General features: G+C 35.3%; 1 protein-coding gene and 2 long non-coding RNA genes across 4 annotated transcripts; 1 reads left to right on the forward strand and 2 right to left on the reverse strand.

The window, feature by feature from the left end:
- The first annotated feature begins 722 nt into the window (after positions 1-722).
- On the forward strand, positions 723-14114 carry LOC113714587 (ran-binding protein M homolog). Of its 2 annotated transcripts, none has more exons than XM_027238505.2 (10): positions 723-1640; positions 3312-3458; positions 5305-5391; positions 6740-6785; positions 8114-8190; positions 8678-8840; positions 10092-10160; positions 11695-11754; positions 13045-13138; positions 13581-13699. In XM_027238505.2, the coding sequence occupies exons 1-10, from the start codon at positions 1258-1260 to the stop codon at positions 13604-13606; spliced, it is 1152 nt and encodes a 383-aa protein (XP_027094306.1). In that variant the 5' UTR covers positions 723-1257; the 3' UTR covers positions 13607-13699. The 2 variants fall into 2 exon arrangements, with proteins under 2 accessions (XP_027094306.1, XP_027094305.1); XM_027238504.2 differs by having other exon boundaries at positions 726-1640; positions 13045-13131; positions 13581-14114.
- A 4987-nt stretch (positions 14115-19101) lies between these two features.
- LOC140015651 (uncharacterized) lies at positions 19102-20067 on the reverse strand. Its single transcript, XR_011822284.1, has 3 exons — positions 19970-20067; positions 19666-19893; positions 19102-19581 (listed from the first exon to the last, which is right to left on the reverse strand). It is a non-coding gene; the product is annotated as an uncharacterized lncRNA (long non-coding RNA).
- Positions 20068-20439: 372 nt separating this feature from the next.
- LOC140016069 (uncharacterized) lies at positions 20440-21101 on the reverse strand. The gene is made up of 4 exons (XR_011822405.1): positions 21056-21101; positions 20829-20953; positions 20652-20730; positions 20440-20556 (listed from the first exon to the last, which is right to left on the reverse strand). It is a non-coding gene; the product is annotated as an uncharacterized lncRNA (long non-coding RNA).
- Positions 21102-21728: the final 627 nt, after the last annotated feature.

Below are 21728 nucleotides of genomic sequence, written 5' to 3' on the forward strand. Positions count from 1 at the left end.
TATTAGATTCTGTCTTTACTCTTGTTTTTTAGTTTGAAACTGCATGGGTACTTTTAAGCATAAAAAATGCATAAATACTTGGACAACTCCAATATCAAAATATCTCTACATTTACGCATACTAAGCAAACTAAATTTACTAGGAAATTTAAAACTCCTTAATTACAGAAAACTCAAACAACTCTCCAAATATTTTAAAAGACACATCTCAAAATACTCAAAACACACAAAAAATTTTTTTCCTTATTTTCTTTCTTCTTTCTCCCCCTTGCCTCAACCCACCACTATCGCCGCTGGCCAGCATCGTCACCACCAACTACCTCTTTGTTTTTCTTGTTCTTTTTCTCTCTTGTCACCCCTTCTTAGTCGTCCCCTCGCCCTCCCCTTGGTCACACAATTGCATGACCAAAAGGAGGGGAAAGGGGAAAGGAGAAGGAAGGGGAGAGGAGAGGAGGAGAGGGGAAAGAGGACGAAGAAAAGGAATGAGAGAAAGCAAGGGGAAAAAAAAGGAGACATCGACATTCGTGTTAGCTGACAGTAGAGGTGGCGTTTGACAATGATGGAAGTAGTGGCTGGAGTCTGGAGCAATGGCGGGCAAATTTTAAGGTTCTTTTTGTAATTTAGATAAACCTCAACAAAGGTAAATATAGCTTTTTGTGTAGGGCAATTTTGCCATTTGACTACCACTATTTTGGGTTAGATGTGTTACTCATAATGGAGCAGCTGTAATTTGGTCAATCAGGGAGTTCATTTGTGATAATTTGGTTAGAGCTCAATTGAAGGATTTCTTCAATTCTTTGGTTTAAAAGTAGACATTTTATTTTTGCTCAAAAATAAAAAGGTCAAAATTTTATTTTTGCTCAAAAATAAAAGGACAGGCAAAATATTCCCGCTAGCGCTAGGCGAGGCGGTTAGCAAGTATCGATTGCATTTAGGGGAACAAAATGCAATTGCATAACACATCCAAGGAGTCTAATGTAATTAATGCTTATGTTAAACTTAACGGATTAATTACCTCAGAACCCCCTCTTCAATCACCGATTGTTCATCATCATCGTCTTCGTCTTCTTCGTCCTTGCTTCCTTCCTTCCGTCGTACTCTTTCGCCATTTCTAGGGCTCCGAAATTCCAATCCTAATCGAAATCCCTAAAATGTCCTCGTAATCGTTTCCCTCACCTCTTCCCTCACAGAGAATCACACGGTGAAAACACACACATATTGCATCCAGAGCCAGTCTACCTTCCCAAAATAGAAAGAAATGGCGCAAGAAAATGACGTAATTGGCCTCCACTTCCTAGAACTATGGCGTTTCAACTCGAAAGCAGCAGCCGCCGCCGCGACAGCTACTACGTCGACTTCCTCCTCGTCAAAGGAGGACGCGGAATTCGAGGAGGAGCCGACGGAGCTGGACACGTTTAACAGCTCGGGAATGTTTTCAGTGGTTTTGTCGGATAAGCTATCAGTTCAGTATCCTACTGTAAATTTGCACGGTCACGATGTCGGCGTTGTTCAGGCGAACAAGCCGGCGCCGTTGAAACGGCTGGTTTATTACTTCGAAATCTTTGTTAAGAATGCCGGTGCTAAAGGCCAGATTGCTATTGGTTTCACCGCCTCGGGCTTTAAAATGCGCCGCCAACCTGGGTTAGGATTCGAGATTAGTTGTTTCTTGGATTTAGTTATTGTTATTTTCGTTACTGTAGTTTGAAAATCTTCAATTGAAATGATTTCTTATGTTTTTGAATTGGAAATGCGAGGTTTTTTGTGCTAAAAGAGTTCAATTTGATGGTAGGGTTTATCGGATTTTTGGATAAATTTGAGAATTGATCTTTGTTTTGGATGTTTGAGTGTTTGTTTGTGATTTGCACACAAGATCGTAGATATTGTGTTTAAGATAAACAGAGACTAACATACAGATAATGATTGTGGTATTCTTGATTGGGATAACTTCGGTCATTTTCTTGCATGAGACGGGGGTGAAGTATGCTGCAGTGGTTAATATTACTGCTACTTGTTTATGGTTGTCTCATGTTCCTATGTATTAGATGTTTTAGGATGCTGTCTGGAGTTGCTAACCGGATTAGGTTGGCTCACTAGCTAGAGCTAAAAATTGTATTTACAAAGCTGTTCTAAATGATCTATGAAAGACATGAGCAATATATCTGTGGATCGTCTTATTTTCATTATCCCCTCTTAAATTTTGCTGTTTTGTGATTAAACAATGACACCTTGGATATCCTTTTGAAGTATCTTACGTCAAGAAATTTGGACCAAACCTTAATTTTGGTGCTTTAAGAGTCTTTTTGTTACTCTACACTTTTGACTAGATTCTAGGTTGGGGTACTGACATAAGTACATTGTTTCTTCTTGTGGGTTATACATGGCATTTGTTGGTATAGAACCTATGGTATAGCTGTTGATAATGGATTTTAGAAGATAAATTTCCCCGAGGTAAAAGCAGTTACTCAAAGCATGATTTAGTGGAACGTATTCTAAGGGCTTGCTAAAAGTGGTGAAGTGCAACAGGTCCTATTTTAATGAGTATAAAATGAAATGAATTGGAGTAGTCATTTCTGTGCTTACTATCTGTTGTAAGGAAACTTTGGAATGTCATTTCTAAGAGAGCTGATGAAAGGCTCGAGCAAAGGAAAACAAAGGTCAATACATAACAGTGTGCTTGCTTCAGAAGCCGTAGGAGGAAATAAGATGTTTATGTATTTTTGTTTGTGAAAATAGTTTCTTTGGCAAGGGGTTGCCTTCTTCTCTTGCTTGTCTTCTAATTTTATTGCTTTTTTGACATGTGGCTCCAATACATTAGCTATGGACTGGAGTCAGACTCTGTATTGACACATTGGGAAAACTGGCATATCACTTAATTTCTGGGATAACTGGCATATCACTTAATTTCTGTTTAGAAAATTCAGGAAAATGAATTCTGTTCTGTAGATATAAAAGGCATGCCTCACCCTTACAGTAAAAGTCAGATGCCTTGCTGCTCATTTGCTTTCTTTTCTGTTGTTTTATTTTTGAGGGAGTGGATGTTATATAAGTAGGGGAGGGTGAAGAAAGGAGGAGAAGCTTAATACCTTAAAAGAGTATCTTGGAACCTATTGTAGTGCATTCCAGATGTCTCATTCCTGTACTGTTAATGCTCAATAGGAGAATTGAATGAAGGATTCCCATCTGACATTCATTTCAAAATCCATGTGTTATTGACATTTTTGTTAGTTCTTTTTGAGTGCATGTTTGTGAGACAGGTAGGAAGTAATTGAACTTTTGCCACCATTTTCATCATGGAACTTTTGTTTCTGACAGTTGGGAAGCAAACAGCTATGGATATCATGGCGATGATGGTTTGCTTTACCGTGGACATGGCAAAGGAGAAACATTTGGCCCAACTTATACAACTGGTGATACTGTTGGTTGTGGCATTAACTACTCTGCACAGGAATTTTTCTTCACGTAAGATAACCATCTTTTTTTACTTTCTTGTACAATATGGATAATGTTGTTTTATTTTAGTGATTGTGGAGTGCAGATTGAACTAATAAGCAGCATGTTTCATTGTAATTTGGGTAAAATACAAGAAACCCCCTTGTGGTTTCGTCAAAGGTCACGGAACCCCCCTTATGTTCAAAAACACCCAAAGGGCCTCCTTGTGCTTTGGACTAATCTGGGAAGTGGGCGGAAACCGTCTCTATTGACAAAGAACCATGAAATTTCGATTCTATTCTTAATTTAAAATACCAAAAAATTAAGTGGGAGCCTCAATTTTAGTTTTAAAATATTTCTACATAGATTTGGTAAAGGAAAGATAGTTAAGGAGTTTATTTGAAATTTTAGAAGATATGTTATCTTCTCCAGCTGCAAATGATCTGCACCAGGCCCTTGTTTTGATTTTTCTTCCTTTTTTCTTTTCTTTTCTTTCACCCCAACCAACACCAGCTCATCTTCCATTGTCATCAACTCTAAGATGTCCAAGTTCCGCAATCGACTATCTATACCAAGATCTCCAGTACTCTAATGAGCCACCACCGTCAACTTCCTTTATTTTCTTTCTCTCTCTTTTTTTTTTTTGTTTTTATTCGTTACCTTTTGTCCTTTCTTTATTCTTCTTCAGCCGATTAAGATAGCCAGCAATGAACCCCCGAAGCACAATAGAGAGAGAGAAAACACCTTCAAGATTGCACCTCCGCCACTGCGGCTGCTGATGACGAAGTTACTCTGGAGCTTTTTGCTCACCATCAGCGAAGAAGATGAATATGCTATCTTTAATTTCTTTCTTTTTTTTTTAAAAATTTTTTGCCACTGAATCTGCTTCATTCATAGATTCATGTTAAAAAATCATCTTTTCTTCAAATTGTGAAATAAAGACGATATAGTGTTTTTCTTCAAATTTTGATTTGCTTTAATTGCCTCTTGATTTGATGAAGATTGAAATTAATAGAAAGAGAAGCGTTGATATTGTGAAACTCTAGAAGCGCGAAGAAACGGGAAAATTGTAATCTAAAACAATCTATGTTGTTTGCAATTGTTCTTTTACACAGCTCATCATTTTTTTTTCTGGCAGAATTCAAAAACCAAATCATGATTTACATGAAAATTAAAATATGGGAAGAAAAATTGGCAAAATTATCACTGGAGATGGTGGCCAGAGGTGGTTGGTGGCAGGATGGCTGTTGGCGGTGGCAGCTCTGAATAACCCACCGCCCATGCCAGTTCAGCTAGAGGATTGACCACAAATCAGACAAGAAGAAGCAAAAGAAACAAATGGGAAAAAAGGGGAAGGAGAAAGAAGAAAATAATAGAAGAAATACAATTAATAATGAGATATGGTGAGAATTTTTTTTTAAAAAAATTTTACAGGTGACATAACCTGTAATAGTAGGGGTATTTTGTGGAGAAAGGTTGATTATAATATAAAAAAAAACGTAATTTATGACTTGTACTCACGTATGAGGTGAGTGTGCTTTAGCTTCTGTTAGTGGAGATGATTTCCTTCCATGTTCCAGTTTAGTCCAAAACACAAGGAGGTTCTTTCAGGGTTTTTAAACAATGAGGGGGTTTCATGACCATTATTCAAACCACAAAGGGATTTAGTGTATTTTACCATTGTAATTTTGCTTCTACTATTCTGACATTTGAGGTAAACGAAATTGGCTTTCCTCCCTTTCTGTAAGTTTACTTCATTGTGGGGAGAGCTAATTGTCAGTAATAAGACCTTTTAGAGCTGTAGTTAACCCTGCATCCAGTTGTAAATTATGCTTGTTAACATTCTCAAAATTGTTGTTGAATTATTTTGGTACAGGAAAAATGGGAAAGTAGTGGGAACTGTGGCCAAGGATGTCAAAGGTCCTTTATTTCCTACAGTTGCTGTTCATAGCCAAAATGAGGAGTATGTAGCAGCTTTTGGTTTTTCCTTATATGCTCTTGCATTTTTTATATGTATATTTCAACTTCTTGATTGACGGAACATTTTCAGGCTAATTGAAAAGCTGTTATACAAGTCTATAGCTCCTATAATCTCTAATATTCATGTGCAGTGCCGATTTTCAAATAATAAGGTCGATGGGTAGTCAGACAAACTTTTCCAGATCTGAAAATTTTGTATACCATCTTTTCTGGTATTCTCAAGGTGCCTTGAACATTCTCAGAGATCTCGCTTATGCTGGCCATGGTTGTGAAGGAGCGTTAACTTGGCAAAGATAAATAGGCTTAACAATGCTTGGGCATTGATTTTCATAATCGTACTTTATTCAGACTATTGGTAATCGGTTTGTATTAAGATAAGAATGCTGAAGGTTTAGGTTTCTCTTTTCAAATGCTTGTTATGTTTGGAGGTTAAAAAAAAAGTAGAAAAAACCTATAGACTATGTAAAGTGTAATTCTCATAATAAGGAATGGTTATGGCCCATTGTAGTGCCCTAATAAAGAGGTCAGCAGAGCTAATGTGGATCTGTTTTCTAACTGGGACACCAATGACATGCTGAGTATCATGCCATTTAAAAATGATAAGCGTTCAGTTTACTTGTGGAGACTCTTGTAATTTACTTAAAGAAGTGTTTTTCTTCTGTATTTGATTATCAAGACTTGTTAAGAGGCTATAGCACCTTCGGAAGGCAATTTTCACAGCCATTGTATACAAGCACAATAAGCATGATGAAGGATTACCTTGGGCATTTGCTTACTTTTCTCTTGGTAAAGCATGCCTGACAATAAAGCTTGCAGTGTTATGTATTTTACAAACGCACCACACTTACCATGCATTAGTGAATGCTAAATTTGTCTTATTGCCTGGTTGGAAATATTAAGATAAAAAAAAACTTTCATTTTTTCTGAAAAGTAAATCTTATTACTCTTCTGTTCTTTATAATTTTTTCCGTTTTCTGGAACCCGATAATCTTTTTGATGTGTCGCTGTTTGACTATATGTTTGTTAGCTGTATTGAATATGAATTGCAACATAGACCAACTACCTTTTTAGTTGGTGGGTTTAAGTTGGTAGTGACATCTATAATCAATTGTACCATGCATGTGCTCTCACTATATTGCTACTTTGTCATTTAATATTTTCTATTCCAAGTTCTTTTCTTTTTCTGCACTCTTGGCATGTATCTTTTCTCTTAGTAATTGTAACAATATTTGTTCAAATTGCTATTTTGTTTGAGTTATTCCAGTTTATTCATGGTTTCTTATATAAACTAGAACTTTTCTTATGCTTGTTTTTTGACTGTATTGTGGCAGGGTAACGGTCAACTTTGGAAAGGACCCATTTGTTTTTGATCTAAAGGTATGATTTTCTTGGTAATTCTTCATGATCTCTATTCATGTCCAAGTTGGTGTGTCAGATCTTTATTAAGGTGGATCAATTATGGCTTTTTTGCTTTTTGGCCCTTGATGGTAATGATTGCACTCAGATTTTACAAATGGTTCCCTTTGTCAAATTTAGGTAATCAATTGCATTTCAGATGGTTGTATTAAAAAGTTGCTCTCTTTTCATTATTTCTGACCTCTAGTGGTTTCTTGGGGATTTTTCAACCAGGTATAATGACTTTTTCGTTGTACCTTGTAATTTCGGATTAAGATATGAGTATTTGCCTGCCATGTTAGATCATCAACCCAGTTATTGCAGAAAATCTTTGTCCTAATGAAGTAACTTATAAGTGAATCAAAGGAAAAATTAGGCTTGAGTTTTTAGCCTACCAATATTCGCTTCACTTGCTTTTCAGCTGACTATTAAGTTGCAAGAGTTTGTAGAGCTAGTACTGTTGTGATCTTTTACCCTGCTCACTTAATTGCTGGAAAACAGCAGTTGGGAATTGCATAAAATGGCCATCAAACCATACTCCTAGTAGTAGCTGATTCTCTTACCTGTAAATCCACTTTGCCCAAAATTTCTAGGTGAATTTTAGCTTCTCGAGATTCTGTATGTGTTGTTTTGGCCATGTAATCTCTATTCCATCAGGAAACTATTAATACTTTTTTTTTTGTGGGCCCCATGCTATCAGAGAACTGTATGTACAGTGTTTAGTTGATAAATGCATCAGCCAAAATGTCTATAAATACTCCTTAAAGATTGATAATTTACCCCTCTATATGGTGCATAAGCTTTGAATTTGATATTTAATTGGAGAGCAAGACAATCAAGTGACTGTTCCTGAAAGGTCCTACCTAAAAGTGGGCGAAAGCGCTCAAGTCTAACAAGGAATCTCATTAACCTATTCTAGCATCTACAAAAAGTTCAGAGGTGGTAATAATAATTTATCTCGGAAAAGGTTCACTTACTATCAGCATTGGTTTTCTGCTCTCTGATTATTTTCCATGGTTGTCTCCGATTATGGTAATTTCTGCATTACTGTTGAATTTCTTACATATACCAGCAAAGTGTGTTATATTTTAGAATCTAGAATGTTTTGTTTGTTCTTTTGGTCAACCACAATGCTTACACACAGTACCCATAACTGTCCCTGATCATCGTATTCTACCTGTATGTGGGCTTATGTCATGTTATTCAGCTTAGCAGAATATGATATCTTAAATTAAACCAAAGTACTAGGTAACTGTTGCTAGAGTAATATTTGTTTCTTCTAATTTCTTTGTTTCATATTATTCAATCAGGCGTTTGAAGCAGAGGAAAGAAGAAAGCAACAGATGACAATTGATAAGATATCTATATCACAGAATGCCAGTTATGAGTAAGTCTAGATATCAATGTAAATTATATAATGTTTGGTGTTCTGAGATAGCAATTCAAATAATCAAGGCTGCATTGTCTGTCGAATAGACTTTTGAAATCGTCTCAAAATTGTGGACAAACAGAAGTACATGTTCCTCTAAATGTTCACATAAGAAAAAAAAATGTGTTTCATCAAGAATCTGCCTGTTACCAATGCGTCATCAAGTTAAAGAAAGTAAGATCAATTTCATCAAACTACTACTATTAGACATGAGAATTGTGCTTTTGCATGCTCAAATTATCTTCTGAAAGACAACAGACCAGTATCATGCCTTTGGTATGGGAGCCTTCGCCATGGCAGATGCATTTCATGTACTTTGTTGTGTATGATGTGTTTGGTGTATATATTACAAGTTCTGTATTTGTGAGTTTGTAGAGTTCCACATTTATCTTTGCAGCTTTACAACTACATCATTAAAATATTTATGTAGTTTTTTGGGTTCCAGAATTATCCGTTCCTACTTACAATATTATGGATATGAAGAAACGCTCAAACAGTTTGACATGGCTAGTAGAAGTACTGTTCCTCCCATCGCATTAGGTCAGGAGAATGGATCCAGTGATACTGAGATCACTTATGCAATGAATCACAGAAAGACTCTTCGTCAGGTATAAATGCTAGAAGCATGCTTCTCATAATTGTTTGACAAGTGCGATGCTACAGAAGAATGAGAGCACTTTCTGTTCATTTTGATTTCTTGTTTCAATGATGCTTTTAGTTGTAACTGAGGGGCTAAGCTGTTTGCTATCTAGGTATAGCATATCTGAATGGTTGCTTATGTTGCTTTCTTCTTTTACTGAAAAATCATTAATTTTTCAAGGTTAGAACTATTTTTTATATTCATAAATGTTTTGATCATAAAATTTTTGTTTCTGGGTCTCCTTTTAGTTTTGTTTGGAAAATATAGTGACATCCCACTCGGGCAATATGTTAGCTTTACAGAATGGTCATTATTCTTGGAAGTGCACCTGTTATGAGTTCTTGCGGGCTTCTACCCTTCTTGCAATTAATGACTGGAGACATGCAAACAAGTATTGCTTGTTAACTAACTAATAGCCTTTAAATTATTGTTAAGCATGTGTTAGCTGAAGAGTTTCTTAACACATTGATCTGCAGGGTAATAATTATCTTAACCAACTAAAATGTATACAGAATAAGTACTAATACACTGTTGGAATTTCTGGTATTTGGTGGAACAGTGAACTGAATTTTGTTTGGAACTTTTGTTTTTCTGTTTCAGTAGATCTGCTGGTGTATGTTGGCGTAACTTATGTACTTATTCACCAAATCTCTTGCATACATGGTTAGTCGTAATTCATAGAAAAGATATTTGATGGGAAAGCACTGTTAAGGAATCGTCAATTTCTTGTTCACTTGTTGACCTAATTTTGAGCGAGCAATGTGTTCCATTTTCATAGGCACAATTCTTGTGCATCATTCTGTTTTCCAAGTTGTTGGTAAAACCTAGAGATACTAAGTGATCTTATTGAAATTAATTCTATTTCGTGAAGACTTTCCTTGGATTGTCCTTTTTAGTCATTTCCTTTGCCTCTAAATCTTAACTCAGCATGATTTCGCTTGTTCTTGTATATGCTGTCATTCTGATGCGTCAAAGTTTTAGCTGATTTAACTCCTACCTTTTACCCTTGGAAAGAACTTTCTTGCTTGAATTGGCTTCTCTTTTTAGCTTCTACATGCCAATCTCTTCACTTATTTTAGCTTCTACGTGCCAATCTCTTATTTTGAATTGGCTTCTCTTTTTAACTTCTACATGCCAATCGCTTCATTTATTTTAGTTTCATTTTTCTCATGATAAATGTGTAAGAACTCCAAGTAACCTTGATTTGCAACCTGTGCAGCTAATTAGGAGTGGTGAGATTGATGATGCATTTGACAAGCTTCGCATGTGGTATCCTCAGATTGTTCAGGTAAACGAATACTGATCCTATAGATGTCAGTTTTATTTGCATAAACTGTGTTTCTAGTAAGTTCTTATTTTTGTGCTTGTTATGCATTTCATGCCTACTCTTAGTACTGTTTATTACTGGCTGAGCTTTATTGTCCTTCCCTATCTTTTCTTTTTTTTTTTTATTTTTCCCCCTTGTCTATCAGCTGAGCTTTATATCAGACAACATGTAACTTTTCACTTCCTTTAGTTAGAAATTACTGGCTAAATGCGAAATACTGTGAGCACTGGCCAAACAATGCTTGTTTTCCTTTTGGTTCTTAATTGAGGGCATATTCCTCCATTCATCAACTAGTATGTGAGGCTATAAGTAAAATATTTGTTGTTGATCTTAGCTTCTTGAAGTAGATGTGATTGCGTTCTTAAGTCACAAATGCTGTGGAGATCCACTGATAATACCAGTTTGGGGTACGAAAATCTGTTTTATTAAACTCATGTTGATGAGGCCAACTTCTCAAACAAACCTACAGAAAATTCAAGCTGAGGGAACTTTGGCAATACTTATGTTGGCATGGAGTGCGATTTGCCAAGATATGGTTCAGAAGTTCATCTTTTTGTGGAACAACACTTTGATTAATTATTGATCCTCCTATGCATACAACTTGGACAGTCATGGTTGTAGTTTTGAATGGCCGAGATGTATCATTCTTGAATGGTTCTGGAGGTGTATTAAGCTATGCCTGCTTGAGCGAAAGATAAGAAATATAATTAAAGCTGAGGGAACTTTGATAATACTTCTTTTGTCAAGGAGTACAATTTGCCAAGATATGGTTCAGAAGTTCATCTTTTTGTGGAACAACACCTTTTGCTTAATTATTGATCCTCCTATGCATACAACTTGGACAGTCAAGTTCGTAGTTTTGAATGGCCTAGATGTATCATTCTCGAATGGTTCTGGAGGTGTATTAAGCTATGCCTGCTTGAGTGAAAGATAAGAAATATAATTAAGACACTGATTTACTGAGTTTCAAGATGATTCCACTGATAAGAAACTGGTTTATTGATTTTTTAAAGTGAACCAGCAAAATTGCTTCAACTAGATGTAATTATGAAGGTTCTACTGAAATTTTGTGCCATGAATTTTTTTCTCATTCTTTAACCGGTTATTTTTTTCTCATTGGGCTTCTGTCATGATCATCATTCTCACAGCATGAGGCCTAAAAACTAATAGATCTGTAAATGGTTGATGGTGGAAAGAAATTCGCTAGACATCATCTTCTTTCTCTCTCATTGATATCAGCTTGTAGTTTTCCTATTTTCCCTGTTAAATTGAGTATGGCCCCACTTTCTTCACTTGTTCTTCAGCTAGCATTTGCTTAAAAATTGACTTAATTAATAAAGACAGACTTCTCCAGTGACAGGCTTTTCTGGTTACAGCCAATCAACTTGCTGTAAAATTCTTTGGCTTCTGTCTCCCCTGTGACTTCTGAAGTAATATTTATTTTTCACGTGATGATTAGTCTCCTGATCTTAGTTATTGGTTTTGCTTTGTGCAGGACAATAAATCAGCTATGTGCTTTCTGCTTCACTGTCAAAAATTCATTGAGCTTGTTCGGGTAATATTCTTTTTCTCTATATAGTTTGAGTTGTATGCTTGATTGCTTGGCCAACTGTCTGCATTCTGTCCTTTGATGCTTATAAATGTGTTATACGCATTGCTATATGGTTCTGGTATATGGTTCTTGTCTCAATCAAATGTAATGCTAAAAGTTATTAAAAATGGTACTTTAAGGAAAATGAGAGGATAGAACAGATATGTTTCCATGGGCAACTGGAATTTTGTACTTCCTGATCATGCTTGATGTTCTTTGTTAGGGCCGAAATTACTGCACTGTTTTTAACAGAGTAAGGGACTCTCTAACCTTTGTCTACTTATTAGGTGGAAAAGACTTAATGAAACCCTTACTCGTTGATTGCTTCCTTAAAGACTGGAATGATTAGATGTCAATTGACAGCACCAAAATATTTCCTGGTTTTGAATTCCAAGAATCTGTCAGAGGTTCCCCAGTCTAATTTGATTAGTCTTTGGATGGTGTGGCAGCTGACCCTGAGCTGAAGTGTGATGTTTCTTCAATCTTAAGTTTGTAAATGAATTTAAGTTAGGGTGGCAATAAATAGTCCATAGAATGGCATTTTCAGTTAAACATCATGCTAACCTTTCCTAAGATCACAAGCCCTCTCCAATGAGTTTAACTGTAGAAATTTCAACCTAGATCTGGGTCCAAAGACGTTGATGCACTGATGGATTCTCCTGAAAGACATGCAAATGGATAGGAGTGACATTTTGAATTGTTGCTGAGTAGCATTTTATTCGTCAGCATAGCAAAGCTTGCAGTGTTTTTCCACAGTTCATACTGTGGCAGAATATTGGTAATGTTACTATTGAAGCAGTTGTCAATTAGATAGTTCCCTTTTAGCACGTCCTATGAGTAGCTTTTGGGCCCCCTTATTGCCACTTTAAACTTTACATGAGATTTTATCTCATAGGGCTTGTCTAAGTCTTTGAAGTTCTCCGTTTGAGCTAAACATGTTATATTTGACCTCAGGCACATCCGCAAGTTAATGAGAACTCGATGTTAAAGAAAATTACCAATGTATTTGTAACAGTTTTGTGATTATGTGATGAGGTATTGGCCTCACTTTTGTCTTCTTATTATTTCTTCATTCTTATTCCTTCAAAAAGCATGTAGGTGTATTACTATTCTTGAATGCCAACTCAAACTCTTTCCTTAGGACACTTTGATACTTAGATATTGCATGTCTTGGATATTCTGTGGCTATTATTTCAAAAATTAGCTCTAAAATGAGCATTAAGATTGGCAAGTGATGCCTGCTGTTATTTTCAGATCGGTAAGTTGGAAGAGGCGGTGGTATTTGGCAGAACCGAGTTCGAAAAGTTTTACAGGTTGACTGAGGTTGACGATCTGGTTAAGGTACCTGGTATACATTTTCACTATTATATATTGTTTGACTGGATCTCTCACTGCAATACTGATTCAGCGTGGTCAAAATCTGGCTATCTGACTAGTATGGAGAAACCATTGTCTTGTTAGAATTATGCTTCTTGACCATAATTGTTAGATTTATTCACTTGTAAGCTCTATAAATGTACATTTGCAAAATTAATGGAAATCCGTGCATCTTGTTTCAATTTGTTTATAAAGGACATCCATGAATTAACTGAAACCATTAAACAACTAATTCACAACGCCAAGTTTTAAAATCTTGTGGAATTTATGTTACTGGACAGACCATAGGCTTCCTGTTTGGAGACCTGGAGAGGAGAACGTTTATGAAGAATTTTTAAAGCATCTCACTTCTTGTTATAAATCTGTCGGTAACATATTAAAATGACTTCCAGTACTCCCTTCTCTCTCCTCAGGATTGTGCGGCATTGCTAGCATATGAACAACCACTGAAGTCCTCAGTTGGATATCTTCTTGAAGATTCTCAGCGAGAAATTGTAGCTGATGCTGTTAATTCCATGATCTTATCAACAAATCCTAATATCGCGGATGCAAGAGTTTGCTTGCATTCTTGTCTTGAGAGATTACTCAGGCAGCTAACTGCATGCTTCTTAGAGAAGCGGTCGTTGAATGGTGATCAGGGTGAAGCATTTTATCTGGGCCGACTACTTTGACATATATTTACTGCCAATACAACTAGATTGCTACCTCTGTCCATGTGTACATATTGAGCTTTACCTATTCAGCACAGGCGGTAAAATTGCTTTTAGGGTCCGAGATGTGTCTTGAGTGGGGGCCTTGTGTAAGTCCTAAATTGTCAGTAATATTAGTCTTCTAAACGAGGGTTCCTCTGCTGTAAAGTTTGTACCCTGATAACATAAGCGATGAACAAAAGTGCTTCCTTGACCAATTGATGTTATAGCAATAATCTAGATAGCGGTTAATGCTAATGTTTTTACAGTTATAATGCACCTGCCGTACGGGATAAGCATCTCTTACTTTCTTTCCTTCTGCCAATTGACGTCAACTGTCCATTGCCTAATGTGGTCCATAGAGGATTCTCTCTCTCTCTCTAGCTGGAGAGAACAAACTTTGTTCTACACTGGTGGTTACCAGAATCGAGCTAATATAGGTGATACACAGATCTCTAGATACCAGTTACTTTAGTGTTCTCCAATTGATCTTGTCAAACCAGAAAGGGTTGCGGTAAATTGAGTACCGGGAGACTTTTCTAAAATTTTCTTTCTAACAGGGAAAGGAGCGGATATAAGAGGGCTGAAGGGAGATTTGAATTTAGGAGCTCTTAAGGACTCAACTGTTGTCATTAGCTAAGGCTTCCTTGGCAGAGATTGTGTATACTCTAATTTAAGGTGTGATGCACAATCTGTCGATCCTTATCTATTTATTATATGTTATCTATTATCTATTATTATGTAACATAATCGTGTTTCCTTTTTTTTTTTTTTTTTTTTGCTGTTTAATGTACTACTATTTATTTTAATAATTTTTTTTTTTCAATAGGGAAAGGGTGTGACTTAAGAAATTAGGAGTAAGTAGACGGATTTATACCCAAAACTTCTAATTTCTAATATCTCAGTGTACTCCTATATAATTAAATGTCATAGGAAGGGGCTAAATCCACATCCTTCCATCCTAAGTCTATACCCTCCTATTCTAAATCTACACCTTACTCACCAATACAATAATTAAGTCCCTATCACTTAATGACTTTTATTTATAATTTTTTACAATTCTAGAATTGTCATTTTATACAATAAAAATAATTTGCCATAACAATACTCTTTCCATTATTTCCTAATTTTCTTTTAATTCATTTCTTTTTTTAAAAATAATTTACACTACGTTAAGCGTCTTTAAACAATTATAAATTCATGAAACCAATCAAGTTAGATAATAGAATTAGATACTAGAGGTACTACAAAAGTGCTGATACACAAATAATTCATCATTTCAATGTAATAGATAGGCATCCTATAAAAGAAACTAAAAAAAATGTAAAAGAAACATCTAATGATCCATGTATTTGGTTAATTTGATTGTTATATATTGTGAAAAACAAATTAAGAATACATACTACACATCTTATAAGCTTAAAATTTGTCTAAAGCCATGAGAATTTTGTTGGAATCGTTTAAAGGATAAACTAGTGTAAAAGCAGTTAAAAGAATTCTGTTAAGCAAATTGCTTGTAGTGTGGAAAAAAAGGAAGAAAAACCATCAAATGTTAAGGGTCTTGATGTCATATTGGTCTTTAGGGAGTGGATATAGGATCAAGGGTGTGGATTTAGCTTTTCCTAATGTTTTATCCTCAATCAAAAATCCTATTAAAAATATAATTCTTCAATTTGATATAGAGTACATGCAAAGAAAGATAAAAGCTGATATGATGTAGGGACTTTTTTTGCAGTTTCTCAAAAAAATTAAAGCAAATAACATTTTTATTAGATTCGGACATCATACATTTATTTTAATTAGATTATCCCTATTTCCTACCTATCTCTTGATCAATTGGTCCCGTATTCTTGTCTCTCATGACCCTTTCTTTGGCTAATAAATATTGCAGTTTGTGTTCTAGGGATATTTATCTAATTCTGTGAAGGTTATACCACAAGAGCAAGCAAACCACTATGACAGAATAGAGTTGAATGCTTTTTTTTTTTTTTTTTAAAAAAAAGAGAGAGAATCAACCGTTGTTTTTCACTTATCTCTTGATGACTTAAACTTGTCACCGTCAATTATAAGTGGAGCGTTTTACCAACTAGGGTGCGCTTCGTTTTCAAATAAAGTTGAATGCTACCACTATTGAATGTCAAGTATCTTATAGTTCGGAGCTATAGAATTTTTGTGAGTTGAAATTGAGTTGATTACATTAATATTTGCCATAAAATAAGACAATAATTCTTTCTCGATATCTTGACCAAGGTTATTTGGTATTTAATTTATGCTTCACCATATAATACAATAAGTAAATTTATAGGAGTCTCTCTATTGCGTCCCATTTCTCAAAAATAAGTTTAAAATAAAATTTAAAAACTTGGTTTAAAGAGCAATAAAAGAGCAATTTTGATTTTTGTTTTGTTTGTATTTTTTTAAATAAAATAAAGAAAAATAAAAGGGCCTAGAATAGAACTTGGCAAAGGCAACGGGTTAGGGCCTATTAGAAGTCTTGGAAAAATGGTTTCTTGAAAAAAATTTTAAGAGCTGTCACTAATTATTAAGTTCAGGTATATCAAATCACCTATAAAAGAGCAATTTTGATATTTAAAACACAAATTAAAACCCTTTAATTAGATAGCTCTAGCACTTTTGAAATAAGTGAAATAGATCTGAAAAGTTACATTTATTGGGAGCTACATTTATGAGGGAGGAAGGTCGGGATATTATCCTTGAGCACCTCTCTGTAAAATCGGTTGCGGAGTTTAATTTCATTTTTCTAATTTTAAGGCCAAACTTGAGCTAATTTATGCTAAGCACATAACATGCATTTAGTTAACATAAAAATATCTAACCATTAGAAGACATGCATACACATAAAATTGAAATCAAACAAAATAAAAAATTTGCAAGGCTTCCGTTGAAGAAGATAACAATATGATGGAGTTTTTTTTTTAATTATTATCAGTATCAGTGATTGATTATCATACAACAAATAATACTTTTTTTTATTAAGTACAACAGATAATTAAAACTTTCTCTATCCCAATTTTTTATCTTATTTTGATCTTCGTGCTTTTTATGTACAGTAGAAATGTTATGTTACTACTAGGAGGGGATCACCGCGCGATACGTGGTGGGTGAATGTAATGATGCCCAGTAATGCCCAGTTGAATAATTAATTTTGTAAAATTAGTTAATTCAAAGAAGAAGTAATGTAGCTTAGTTTAGCTAAGAAGAAGTGAAAACTACCAGTAATGTATTCAATCGATGGGTAAATTACACTCGATGGTTCAACTAAATTCATTAAGCATCCGAATAAACATTGAATGTGTGATACCAAGGGAAAATTTTTTCAACTCCGGTGTCATTGAAGATCAAAACTGTGAATATATTTTCAGATTCCGGAATAAAGACAAGAGTTTCGTTGTGCTGCAATTGATGTTGAAGAACAAAATCTCTCCAGTTTCGGTGAAGGCGTTTATGCTTTACACCAATTTGAGTACTTTTGTGTCCAGTGTTGATAAGTAACATGGGAGTCTTGATACCATTGATGAAGTGATCAATAAAGCGCGGAATTTTCTATCATCAAGAGATGCAGATTAGAAGATATGCAAAAATAAAAGGAAATTGCTTGCGAGAAAGTTGAGATGAAAAAGAAAATGCAGGTAAACATAGAATAGCTTACCAAACTGTTTGGAGTTGCCGAGTTAAAGATTTGATAAAAGCAAATCGAATCAGATAGATCTTGACAGAAATTTGGCCTCAGCGAGGAAGCAACTTGCTGTTGTCCAGCGGCTATTTGGATATCATTTGTAATTAGTGACTATGTGTTACATTAAAAATAATTATGATATAGATGAGGATGTGAGATAGATACAATGGTATTTTTACCTCTTGATGCAACGACATTCATGTGCAACAGGTCTGGTAGGGGAACGGTCCAAGGCAAAAGAACTTGTTTTTGTAGTTCACAAGAGTGAATGACATCAAATATTAGATTCCCGCTATGTCGAAGTAATAGCGTGTCATGCCTTTTAACAATATTGTGTTCACAAAAAGCATCCCAGCCTTGTGCGAATGTATGATCCGTGACTGTGATAGGCCATTGCTGTAGTCCAAACCTCAGAATAATTCTATTGCTGTGGTGCTGATGAAATAATGATTCAAACTGAGTAGGTAATACCTTCAAAAAATGAAGTAGGAAAACATCGTCAAACAATACCATGCTATTTAACTCTAAATGCTGCAATGTAGGTGAACGAGCTAAAAGTTAACTTGTATTATGTGGATGCATTTGAGTAGAAAACAGCAAGCTGATAAGTAGCTATTTGTCGATTGAAAATTTGTTGGAGATGTTAAGATTGTTTCTGCCATTGAACTATCAGGATGAAAATTGATGTTGGAAAATCAGAAAAGTGGTCTATTAATAGAAAATGCGAGTACAAGGCTATATCATATGATAAGGATTAGAAATACATTGTAGAGCAACTCACCTGCTGACAAGTTCTTATGCAGAAAAAGTGGTAGTGCAAATGTATGGTTAACAGTTGTTATGGATGATTTTGTAAACGGCAAAGAACATATATATAAAGAAAAGATCAATGTAAAAAGAGTATATTGTTCATTGCTGTTAATGCTAAGTGCAAGCTTTTTCCTACCACAATTGAATTAGTTGCAGAGGAAGGTAAGGAACAATGAATAGAAAAGACAATTCAATGTGAAACATTAAGCTTGAGTTGTCAACTGACTGCATGTAAAGTAATGCATTTGTAATGCTTTAATGGCCTGAAGGCAAGATCATAATTCACCCTGTACTTGCCATGTTTAGTGTAGTAGGTAGGCTGACATATAAGTAGCAGGACCTAAATATATAAGTTTTATTTGTAAAAAATGCTGCCATTCGTAATAAATGAATGTGTATACAAAGCTGGAGATTCCAAATGGATAATAATAATTCGATTGCAGAAAATATAAAGAAACGGAAATGAATAGGCAGTCCAAAATATAAAGGGAAAATTATAATTTAACGTGTACTCAGCATGTTGAGAAGAGCAGATAGTCCAACATATAAGTAGCAGGAACTGAATATCTAATTTTGATTTGAAAAAAATGCAACCTTGTGTAATTGTAAGCTGTGCATCCACAGAGGACAGTTCGATTCAAACTGAGCAGTTGTAATTATTTAGATATTACCTGCTCAGTTGATTTAAACAAAGACAGTTCGAATTGATAGTAGCAATTGTAATTCAAAAAATAGAAAGAAATGGAAAGGAAGCCCACATTGTATAGATAAAGCTGTCAGTTCCACAGAAAGGGAGTTCATTGTCAGGAATCCAAAGATATCTGTGAAAATCCTCATGCTCTCTAAGATGGAGGATTTCAGTTAATCTTTGAAAGCCTGGCAAGAACTTTGATACAGGTGACATTATCAAAGTTCAATGGTCATGACAAAAAGCTGTTTAATAGGTAACCAAGTACAAAAGCCAGGGAATTGTGAATGGACGAGCAGTATTTCCAAAAAGCATTAACAATCTACCTAAGCATAGGAGTGCAGATTACAGAACCCCAAAAAATATTAATGTCCGAGCAATGCAAAAGGCAGTGAAGGCAATTCAGCCTAATTTTGCTTTCTTCTTGGAGTCAACATGTGGACTATCAAAGTCATTGGTGCTGGTAGTTTCTGTTTCATCAAACTTTTGACTGAGTCGAATGCGCACTTTTGAGCTAGAACCACCATGTCCTGTAAGCGCAACATTCAGTTAAGTTAATAGTTCATTCAAAGAAAACATAGTTATGTATCACAACTTTAGGTATATTCATCAACCTGCTATCAACAGCTGCTCATTTTCAATCTGCTGATTAGATGAAGAGAGACAGATTCTGGTTCATGTGTTAGCTGAGCACGACCCATTTTTTACTTAAGTTCAGCGCAATATAAAATCGTATAACGCTGTCTGGCATCAGCGAGTTGTGTTTGGACTAGTTTAATGTGAACCAGAAATGTCTTTGTTTTAAGCTGTGCATGAACAAACTCAAGTGGTAGCTCAAGATTCTGGAAGAAGCACAGAAGATATAAGAGTGAGAAAGAAATATAGCACTTATTATTAAAGCTGATCAATTAAAATAACCTGATTAAATTGATCCATTGCTTCAAGGCCAGTGAAGGTGAGAATAGTTTCTGCTGGATCTCCAAAGATAGAAGCAGGTATAACTCCACTATCATCGGTCAAATCAACGTCAAAGCGGCACCTAAAACATAAGCATACAAGCGCTTAGGCGATACACTGTATAACATAAACATTAAGATGAATTAAGCAGCTAAATTAAAGTTAATGATGTAGTAATATAGGACCTAGGCATAGCAGGGCCCTTCTCTTTGCATGAATTACAAGTAAACTCAATTCCATAGTCTGCTGCAGTAGCTCGATAACATTTCACACAGCTCATATAACAATATTTCTGGAAGATGTGTTCAAAAGAGAGCTTTGCCTTGACCCAGGCAGTCTAAAAAGATAGACATTTATCAGATAAAAATCTGGACAGATATGAAGCTGTAAAATAACATACAAAATATCATTTGATCACCTTCTGTGATGAGGTAACATTGCAAATTAGAGTAGTTTTCAGGTCCCCTTTTAAAGAAAGTGCAGGATTGTATTTAATGTAACTCTTTGCATCAATGATTTCTGCAATTGACTTAGCATTTCTCATTGCCCTACAAGGAAAAAGATGATGTAAGGAAAATATGGCGGAAGAAAGATATAAGTGACATTGAGGTGCATAAAAAAATGTTAGTTAATGTCATTGCACCAATTCTTGAGCTGTCTCGCTTCTTGTATCGGTGGATCAACAAGCAATGCAGAATCGAACCAAGTAGAGAGAGAAACACCTGCCGAATAAACAACAAAATGAACGCTGAGCTATTACTGAGAACCTTGATATACAAATAAAGGTTATAATACAAAAAAAGACAGCATCTCAACAGACCATTGTAGTTGTTAACTTTCAGCCTTCGACCAATGATAACGGGATAGCTTTGCATGTTATTCAACAGAATCTGACCTTCATTGTTCAGAAAATCGTCCCATAAAGATAGCAGGACAGTTTGAGACCTAACGTTGGCATGAAACTCAGGATGAAAATGTTTCAAAGCTATAGGAAAAATGCGATAAGGCCAGCAAAAGAGCGTGTAGTATGATAAAAAGATTGCGTACTCTTTATTTAGGAGGACAAACATTTGACTGTTTGGAGTTTTTAGTGATTGTCTTCATGGCTAGTGAACCGATCACCACTCCGAGCACATTTGCAAAGGGAAAGAAGGCAGGTTGAGAAAAAAATGATTGTGTGATAAAAATATTAATGATAGACTGTTTGCATACTCACCAACGGACTTGCTTCTATCATCCATGTATTCAGCTAAATCAGCAAACTCAGTGAAAGCAAATTCAATAGGCATAATGTCTTCATTGCCATCAACCTCTTCAATGACAGTTTTCGAAGTGATCACCCACTGTTTGGTTAATCCAGCACTTTGAAACTTTGGCGGAATAGTCCTGACATCAGCATTTGAAATCTTATATCTTTTATAAACCTGCAGCATAGGACTCATCCTTGGAATATTAGCATTGAAGATTATCCCTTCAACTTTAGAGCCCTATCAGAAAACGAAAAAAAAAGTACACATAAGAAATATGTTGGACAAACAAAAAAAAGTTCAAATAATTAATGGTTATTTCAGGTTTTAAAATGTAATCTCTGAATCATAGAAGACAAACGTTTACTTTTTGGTTGGTGTTCCCAAAGAATCCGTGACCTGTTGCTTTTCTTGGACTGTGATGACACAGGACCAGTTTTTCATATCAGGCACGATTTTCGCAATTGGCAAGA

This window comes from Coffea arabica, chromosome 10c (assembly GCF_036785885.1).
Source record: "Coffea arabica cultivar ET-39 chromosome 10c, Coffea Arabica ET-39 HiFi, whole genome shotgun sequence".
Taxonomy (NCBI): domain Eukaryota; kingdom Viridiplantae; phylum Streptophyta; class Magnoliopsida; order Gentianales; family Rubiaceae; genus Coffea; species Coffea arabica.

Excerpts from the sequence above, each read along its gene's own strand:
- LOC113714587 (XM_027238504.2), top strand. The coding sequence starts at position 1,258 with ATGGCGCAAGAAAATGACGTAATTGGCCTCCACTTCCTAGAACTATGG. Across the intron at positions 3,459-5,304 it reads GCACAGGAATTTTTCTTCAC|GAAAAATGGGAAAGTAGTGG; the intron begins GTAAGATAACCA and ends ATTTTGGTACAG. Across the intron at positions 8,841-10,091 it reads ACAGAAAGACTCTTCGTCAG|CTAATTAGGAGTGGTGAGAT; the intron begins GTATAAATGCTA and ends CAACCTGTGCAG.